The following is a 9,894-nucleotide window of genomic DNA, read 5'->3' as shown; positions in this document are numbered from 1 at the left end:
ATTCTGAAAGAGATGGGAATACCAGACCACCTTACCTGCCTCCTGAGAAATCTGGATGCATGTAAAGAAGCAACAGTTAGAACCAGACATGGAAAAATGGACTGGTTCCAAATTGGGAAAGGAGTATGACAAGGCTGTGTATTGTCACCCTGCTTATTTAACTTCTATGCAGAATACATCATGTGATATGCTGGGCTGGATGAAGCACAAGCTGGAATCAAGTTTGCTGGGAGAAATATCAATAACTGCAGATGTGCAGATGACACCACCCTTAAGGCAGAAAGCAAAGAGGAACTAAAGAGCCTCTTGATGAAGGTGAAAGAGGAAAATGAAAAAGCTGGCTTAAAACTCAACTTTCAAAAAACTAAGATGATGGCATTGGTCCCATCAGTTCATGGCGAATAGATGGGGAAACAATGGAAACAGTGACAGACTTTATTTTCTTGGGATCTAAAATCACTGCAGATTGTGACTGCAGGCATGAAACTAAAAGGCATGCTCCTTGGAAGAAAAGCTGTGACCAACCTAAACAGCATATTAAAAAGCAGAGACATCACTTTGGTGACAAAGGTCCATTTAGTCAAAGCTATGCTTTTTCCAGTAGTCATGTGTGTATGTGAGAGTTGGACAATGAAGAAAGCTGAGCGCTGAAGAACTGATGCTTTTGAACTGTGGTGTTGGAGAAGACTCTTGAGAATCCCTTGGTCTGCAAGGAGATCAAAAGAGTCAATCTTTTGACTCTTTTGACTCTAAAGGAAATCAGTACTGAATATTCATTGGAGGGACTGATGCTGAAGCTGAAGCTCCAATACTTTGGCCATCTGATGCGAAGAACTGATTCATTGGAAAAGACCCTGATGCTGGGAAAGATTGAAGGCAGGAGGAAATGAGACGACAGAGAATGAAGTGGTTGGATGGCATCACTGACTGGATGGACATGAGTTTGAGCAAAGTCTGGGAGTTGGTGATGGACAGTTAAGCCTGGCATGCTCCATCCATGGAGTTGCAAAGACATGGACACGACTGAGTGACTGAACTGAACTGAATGTCTTATAACTACCTCGCTGAAAACCCATTATTTAGTCCTACATATGAATTACTGAGATGGTTCTCCTTTCTTTTTATGTTTACCCAGCTGCCTTTATGTTTCTTATTCTGTTTCCCCCCTTCATTCCATTAATCACTCTTTGATATACTACATATTTATTTATTAGTTCATCTGTAATAGATTACTCCACCCACCTTACCCCTCACCCACCATTAGCAGGTAGGCTAACGTGGGAAGAGAATCTGTGTTACATTCATTCCTGTATTTTCAACAGCTTGAATAATAAATGGCTGTTTGTAGTGCTCACCAAATACCTGTCAGATGAAAGAAAAAAAATTATTCACCAACTTAAGAGTTTGAAATGTTCTTTAATTCATTTTCAAACCAAATCATTTCTCCTTCTTGGTATTCTAGATGTTCTACAGTGTCTCTGTATCTTGACTACAGCCTTGATTTTTTCCTGTCACCTCAGAACACTTGGCCATGTCACCCCTTCACTGTTCATTTGTGCACCTGCTTCATTAATTTACTCACAATGTTTCCCTCACCAAAACCACCTTCTCTCTTTGCTTACCTTAGTCCTACTCATCCTTAATTGCAGATCAGATCTCCATTAGGACATTCCTAAGCCATATGTATCATCCTTGCACAGGGTCATACTAATCTCTATATCATTCCAATGTTTGCATATGTGCTGCTGAAGCGAGCACCATACCCAAGTCATTTAAATTGATTTTGTCTTTTCTTGATACACATGGTGCTGCTTTTATAATTAATTTGCGACTTTATCAAGTGTGACTTTATGTGTCTTGATTATAAAAGCCTTGGCTGCTGCGGCTGCATAGTTGCTCAGTTGTGTCCAACTTTTTGTGACCCCATGGACTGTAGCCCACCAGGCTCCTCTGCCTGTGGAATTTCCCAGGCAAGAACACTGGAGCAGTTACCATTTCCTCCTTCAAGGGATCTTCCTTATCCAGAGATCAAACCCTCATCCCTTGTGTCTCCTGCAAAAATATTGGCTAAGTATCCTTAAATCACTGATCATGCCATATGTATTTTGAGCTCCTAACAGTTCACTAAGGTAGATCCTCAGTACATGCTTCATTGATATTTAAACTTTTACTTCTGTTTTATCCTTAATCAATTACTTAAAATATACAGGATATTGGAAGAGATGATAGGTTGAGTGAACACATGATGTGAGCATGGTAGGGATAAGAAGTTCTTAGGTTTTAGAAATGGCTCCTGACAAGAAACTCATAATCTAAGTGGGGAGTTACATTGCTAACTAGCAAGGAGTTCAGGCTGTGAATGAATGTGCTATTTAAAAATATTGCAAAGGAAGTGAATGTGACCTAGGGGAAAAAGATTTCTCATTGTAAGCATCATTTCAGATGAACCTTGCAGGATAAGTAGGTTTATAATAAGCCATCTTCATGAGGAAAAGCAGCAGCCTATTGGAAGCATATGATAAAATCCCTGAAACTCAAAAACACAAGACCTACTTTTAAAAAGAATGTTAAGCTAGGGTGATTGAAGCTTACTTATGCATGATATTGGAGACACTTACAGATATGTAAAAGGATTAGGAAAATAGACTGAAAACTGATTTATTTGATTCCTTCCCTGCCAATTCACAGAACTCTCTCTCAGTAAGGTCACAACCAATGATGAATACCAACTCCAAAGGACATCTAATTATCTTCCTAAACAAGCTGTGGTATTTGGTGCTGTTGAAAGACTTTATATCTGGTTTTGTGTTAATGTTCACTTTTTCTGTCTTCCTTACTGTTCCATCTCAGTCTTTTATGCTGGGTTGTATTTCTCTTTTTTGCCTTTAATAGTGCTTGTATTCTCCTTGGTTCTATACTTGACCTTTATCTTCTATCAGTCTAGAATTTCCACTAGATTAACTCATCAAATTATGTATTTCAACTATGTCCTATCTTATGGTGACTTTACTAGAGGACAGTTCCAAGACACTTTTGGTGTACACTCATATCAAGAAAATAATTGGGAGTACATTCCTATTATATTCATTTATACCTATTAATAGGTAAATGTGTGTGTGTGTTCAGTTGCTAAGTTGTGTTTGACTCTTTGCAACCCCACGGACTGTAGTCCACCAAGCTCCTCTGTCCTTGGGATTTCCCAGGGAAGAATACTGGACTGGGTTGTCATTTCCTTCTCCAGGGATTTTCCTGACCCAGGGATCAAACCCACATCCCTACATTGGCAGGATGGTTCTTTACTACTGAACCACCAGGGGAGTCCCTATAGGTAAATGTACCACTATGCTAAAATGTTATATATATCATAAAACATGAAAATATAGATAGAAAAGAATATTACTCAAATAATTGGTATTATAATTTTCATGTATAATGCTATAAAAATTGTTACTCCCACTAACACTATTGTTAATTAAATAATAGTTACAGAAATATAGTAATATACAGTGTATTGTTTAAGTCTTAGGGTTGCAATATAACAAGAACTTGTTTGAATTTATTTCCAAACATTTCTTAATGTCTGACATAGTGTGAAAGATCCTACACAGAGACACGTCTGCCGAAATGGAGAATGCAAATTTTGATTGGGTCCCCAAACAGGAAAGGGCCCTTTGACAGGTCAAGGTGTAGGGTTAAACAGCCTTGTTATTTGGGCCCAATGACTCAGCAGACCAATGGTATTAGAGACGTCGGAGGTGAGAAGAGATGTAGAGTGAGTGGAATGTTTATGGGAAAGTTTAATAGAAGAACTGCTTATGGTTTTTGAGCAAGGCCTTGTTGTCTGCAGCAAAGAATTATAAACTATTAAAAAAAAAAAAACTACCCTAAGAGCTTTTTACTTTGGGACATAATGTGACCAAGAGGCCAGAACATGAGCTAGAATTTATCAGATAAAAAAGTACAAGGTTGAGTGTGCCCAGGAGCTATTCATCAGATGAAAAAGTATCTAGACTGAACAGGGCTAGATAACACAATAAGACACAGAAGTAGGTGATCCAGTATTTCTTGTTGTCTACCATCATTGCACTGACATCTTTTATTCGACACACAGATTTGGCCTCAGAAGGCCAAGTTAGTTCTTGGATAGTCGGCTTTGTATATTGATGTCATAATGTATTGCTACTGAAATATAGCTCTACCTTGGGTGACCTTTCATCAACAGGGGAAAATCCTGTTAGATCGTGCGACTGATCATCTATTTTCATTATGTATATGTGTTTTAAAAAATTTTTTTTAATTGGAGTATAGTTGCTTTACAATGAAGTTTTAATTTCTGCCATATAGCAAAGTGAGTCAGTTATATGTATACATATATTCCCTCTTTGTCACCACAGAGCACCCAAAAGAGTTCACTGTGCTATACTGTAGGTTCTTATTACTCATCTATTGTATACATAGTAGTATATGTATGTCAATCTCAATCTCCCAGTTCATCCCACCTCCCTGTTTCCCCCCACCCCTTGGTGTCCATACATTTGTTGTCTATCTCTGTGTCTCTGTTTCTGCTTTGCATATGGGTACATCTCTACCATTTTTCTAGAACCATGAATGGAGGAGCCTGGTAGGCTGCAGTCCATGGGGTCCCTAAGAGTCAGACACGACTGAGCGACTTCACTTTCACTTTTCACTTTCACTTTTCACTTTCACGCATTGGAGAAGGAAAGGGCAACCCACTCCAGTGTTCTTGTCTGGAGAATCCCAGGGACGGGGGAGCCTGGTGGGCTGCCGTCCATGGGGTCACACAGAGTTGGACATGACTGAATTGACTTAGCAGCAGCAGCAGCATTAATATATGATATTTGTTTTTTTTTCTGTTTCTGACTTACTCTACTTTGTATTACAGTTTCTTGGTCCATCCACATCTCAGCACATGGCACAATTTCGTTCATTTTATGGCTGAGTAATATTCCATTCTATATATGTGCCACATCCTCTTAATCTATTCCACACTCCATGTTGATGAATGTGCTGGAACAAATTTATTTCCATGTCCAAGAAACTTAGACAGAGTCCCTACATATTTTGCAGAAATTAACTGAGATAGATTGCAGATCTAAATGTAAAACTTAAAAGTATAAACCTTCTAGGAGAAAATATGGGAGAATATTTAGGTTGGATAATTAGGAAAATTTTTAATGTCAACTTCATATTGCTAAGTCACTTCATTGCTAAGTCACTTCGTGTCCGACTCTGTGCGACCCCATAGACGGCAGCCACCAGGCTCCCCCGTCCCTGGGATTCTCCAGGCAAGAACACTGGAGTGGGTTGCCATTTCCTTCTCCAATGCATGAAAGTGAAAAGTGAAAGGGAAGTTGCTCAGTCGTGTCCGACTCTTAGCGACCCCATGGACTACAGCCTACCAGGCTCCTCCATCCATGGGATTTTCCAGGCAAGGGTACTGGAGTGGGGTGCCATTGCCTTCTCCAGAACTTCATATTAGGTGATGTTAAATTTCTTGATGATAATAGTGATGTTATGACTGTGAACTGGTAAAGTGTCATAATGTCATCATACACATTTGTATTTGTATATATACATGAAATAAACACACATACACATTTGGACACAGGCAAATGTGGTAAAATGATAACACTTGTTTAATGGTGTTTAAAAAATCCATGCACATTAATTGTGTGATTCTCTCAAGTTTTCCATAGATGTGAAAATTTTCAAAATAGAGTTAGAGGAAAATGTCATTGATTCACATATTTCTTGAATATCTTCCCTATTTCTCTGCCCCTTAACAAGTTAGCTACTTGAAAGTTATCTTCTCATGCTACTTTGACTTTTTTATCCTATGTATAGTATGACTTAGTTGTTAAGAACATGGATTAAGGAGCAAAATAGACTGAGTTTGATTCTTCAGCTTCATCTTAATATTTCTTTGGACAAATTATGAAGCCTCTTTTTTAAGGTGGAATTATAGGAAATTAAAATAATGTAATGAAAGTAAAAGACTTATAGATCTGCTTAATAGTTAAGTATATACTATTGAAAAGTTATTTGTAAGCTAAAAGATGTATGAGGATTAATTTAAAATAAGATACAAAAATGGGAGATAAGGCAAGAGGCACGAATATATCAGGTAGTATTTATTCTGTTGTAAATAAAGCATCTTTTCTAATCAAGCTTGATAAGTAAGGATATCTGTTTGATTATGCAACCAGAGGGAAGGTTTATTCCAGTGACTCTATTTCTGTGTGATTTTTTTGGCTATGCCCCCTTTTCTATTTTGACTTCCTCTCTAGGCTGGCTTACCTCTTGATGGCAAATGGACATTTACTGTGCCAGATATTATATGCATGTTCTATGACATTCAGAGGGAGAAACATCATATGTTTTGTGGATTTCTTTTCAAATATAGGATACACAATTGCCTGAAAATTCCAGAAAATAATTTCTTTTGTCTCATTGACCCTAAGTAAGTTACAGGTTCTTCCTTTACAGACCTCTGGGATTCAGTGTTGCTAAGGATGGGCAAGGGTATTACAGAAATATGCAACAATATCATGGTGCCCTTAGAAATGGCAAACATAAATCAATGCATGCAAGTCTAGCAACTAAAAATAGCCACTGAAATAGAAGGTAATATTGGATGTACAACATCCATCTAATTCAGAGCCTCTCAAAATTTTTGATATCTGTATTCCTTTTAGCTTGTAAAATATGTTAGGAACCTAAAGAACTTTGTTTATGCGAATTATATCTGTCAGTATTTACAATGTAAGAAAGTAAAATTAATAATTTAAAAGGTATTCATTAATTCATCCAAAAATAAAAATGAGAATATAACACTTTTACTTATATAATTATATTAAAAACATATTGAAAGAAAAATGTTTATTGAATGGCCAAATGTGTCAGACTTCTTATTAAGAATTGGTGGTATGAAATAATTTATGACATGTTTGATACAGGAAAAAGATAGGCTTTCATTTTGTTGTCTAACAAGTACAATTTAATATATAGAATATTCTCTACTTTTAAAGCATTTCCCAGATTCAGTTCTCCTCATCTAATACATGAATTATTGAAATTAGTCTTCTTGCTTCAGGTCCCTTTCCAGTCTGTCACATGATCAGGTTTATAAAATGTAAAGTTATTAATATATCACTCTGCTCTAGGAAGCCTTTAGTATCTGATACCTCTAAAACAGATTTGGATTCCTCTGAATCTGAAGGAATTCCTTAAATTTAAGCTTCTCAGTAACCTTATCCACTTCCACCTTCTCATATTTATCAACAGCTCAACCAATAGTTTTGTAGGCTTTCTGACTCTGTTACATTGTTCAACTCCCTGATCCCATTCCCTGTGCCACACTCATTTCCATAAACATTGACTGGTCATACCCACTGCTGTTTTTTTCCAAATATTAAAATTCCCCTGCTTTATTTATTTTTTTTTATCCCCTGCTTTATTTTAAAGTGCAATTATTTCTGATGCTACTTAAGAACTAAATGTCCCAACTACAAGGATCTCCACTTTCTGAACTCCCAAGTGTGTAGCAAAAGATTTTGTTGACCCAACTTCTACTTTACTCCAATGATTTGGATGAACTTGGGTAAACACCACAATATTTCAAAGTATGAGATTTTTACTGAGGAAAACATGAAAAGTCATGTCTGTATATATGAAATGTCTAGCTTAGTGCCTAGCAGACAATAGGTTCTCAGGGAATTATTATTTTTTCTATCACATTTGCACTGTAAGGATCAATAAATATTTTTGTTTATTTAAATTTTTGCTATTTTCTCTCTCATTTATGTTTCAATAGCACCTTCACCTTTTGTTAATGCTGTGTATATATCAATCCTTTACATTGGATCAGTCCAGGTTAGTGTTATTCCCAATAACAAGCAAGGGAAGTAAGAAAGAGAAAATAAAACTTCTTTTTAAAAATAATTGTGTTCATAAATTACACAGTCATATATGTAATGAACAATCAAACTACATGAAAATGTAAAATTCATACATTTATCAGTATAAATAGCATGATTTTCACTACAGATTGATAAACCATTAATGTATTCAGATACTCTATTTTGGAGAAGTTGAGAGAAGATTTACCAACACTAAAGAGAAAACTGTTCCTGATTAAAGAATACATGCTCTGCTTGAATTCACGGTGAAGCATAATCTCTTGAACAAATTCAAAACTGAGATTCAAATTCAAACATACTATTTACTTCTGTCATACAGTGTTGCTTAACATGGGATTGATATTTAAAAACTTGGAATATGGGGGCTTTTGTAAGATTATGCCTTAGGATTCCAGCAGCATGCCAACAGTATTAAATGGAGGGGACCTTCCTATATAGTTACTTCTATTCCTTACCTTTGTTGGATTTGTTGAAAATTGTAATTCATTATACTCTGAAGTAATAGTTACTATTGTGACTAAATTCATCCTGACACAATTTGTGGTCTCAAGAATAATTATTTACCCTTGATAGAACCTTGTAGCTTAGATTTTGGAATGTATTTTAGCAGAATCTCTCTCCTCACTGAACTTGCTTATTTGATTCATATACCATAATGTTTTAGTAATTCAGTATTTTATATAAAGAGGCTATTTTCTACTTTCTCAGTATTGCTTGATTTTGAAAATAAAGTTTTATCAAATTAAAATCAATTGTCCATATGGAATGATATTTTAGAATGTTATGTTTTTTCTTCATAATTTTTTTCATAACATTTATTACTTCCTTATTTCTTAGACTATAAATGAAAGGATTTAACAAAGGAATAACTAGTGTATAAAAAATAGCAAGAGGTATATCTTTATCTTTGTCATTAACTGAATTTGGTCTAATATACATGAAGAGAAGAGAACCATAGAATATTGAGACAGAGACGAAGTGGGATGTACAAGTAGATAAGGCTTTACCTTTTCCTTTTTTGGATTTCATTTTAAAAATCGTGAAAAGGATGAAAAGATAAGAGATTATTACTGTGATAATAGAGAATACTTGAACTGACCCTGAAAAGATGAATATCATCAATTCATTGATATAAGGGTCAGCACAGGAGAGTCTATATAACGGAAGAACATCACAAAAAAAGTGATTGATTTGATGAGATCTACAGAAAGTTAACCTAAACAAAAATCCAATGTGAATCATGGAATGCAGGTTTCCAGCTATGTAGGCCCCTGTGGTCATCTGAATGCAGAGTTTCTTTGACATCATAGTGTGGTACTGCAGTGGTTTGCAGATGGCCACATAGCGATCATAGGCCATTGCTGCCAGGAGAAAGCAATCTGCAGTTTCAGCAAGGCAGAGAAAATAAAATTGTGCCATACATTCATAGAGGGAAATCATTCTGTCTTTTGAAAAGAAGTTCTGTAGCATCTTAGGGGTAATGGCACAAGAACAACAGGAATCCATCAGAGCAAGATTCCCCAGGAAGATGTACATTGGTGTGTGAAGACGATGCTCTGTAACTATCAATGCCACCAGGCCAAGATTTCCCACCATGGTGATCAGATAGATGGTAAAGAACACCAGAAACAGAAGGGTCTTCAGCTCTGGATGAACTGTAAATCCTATGAGGATAAATTTAGTTGTCAAGGAGAGGTTATCCTCCGTCATCTCTACTGTTGTCTGTTGAGATAGGAATTATGGAGAGATAAGATTCCAATTTAGAATGTGTATATATACAAAAAAAAGAATGTGTATAACTTTCCTTTTAATATATATATTTTTTTTAATAAGGAGAAAGCTTCTCTTGCTGTCTTGTGAATACAAGAACACAAACTTCTAGGGAATATTCATCTCCATAACATGTCAGCATCTATGACCTCAACTCTGAAACTCAAAATTCACATGACTATTT

The 9,894-nt window shown here is 36.1% G+C and overlaps 1 protein-coding gene and 1 non-coding gene across 2 annotated transcripts; both read right to left on the bottom strand.

Moving 5' to 3' along the window:
* Positions 1–1,655: 1,655 nt before the first annotated feature.
* Positions 1,656–1,758, bottom strand: LOC138989455 (U6 spliceosomal RNA). The gene has a single exon (XR_011465759.1). It is a non-coding gene; the product is annotated as a U6 spliceosomal RNA (small nuclear RNA).
* Positions 1,759–8,636: 6,878 nt separating this feature from the next.
* Positions 8,637–9,650, bottom strand: LOC102268888 (olfactory receptor 5K1). The gene has a single exon (XM_005896839.2). It carries the CDS (start codon positions 9,648–9,650, stop codon positions 8,637–8,639), a length of 1,014 nt encoding a protein of 337 aa, XP_005896901.2.
* Positions 9,651–9,894: the final 244 nt, after the last annotated feature.

Source organism: Bos mutus, chromosome 1, assembly GCF_027580195.1.
Source record: "Bos mutus isolate GX-2022 chromosome 1, NWIPB_WYAK_1.1, whole genome shotgun sequence".
In the NCBI taxonomy this organism is placed as follows: Eukaryota; Metazoa; Chordata; class Mammalia; order Artiodactyla; family Bovidae; genus Bos; species Bos mutus.
This window is presented reverse-complemented; position numbering and strand designations above follow the sequence as displayed.

Coding starts and splice junctions, on each gene's coding strand:
- LOC102268888 (XM_005896839.2), bottom strand. CDS start 9,650: ATGACGGAGGATAACCTCTCCTTGACAACTAAATTTATCCTCATAGGA.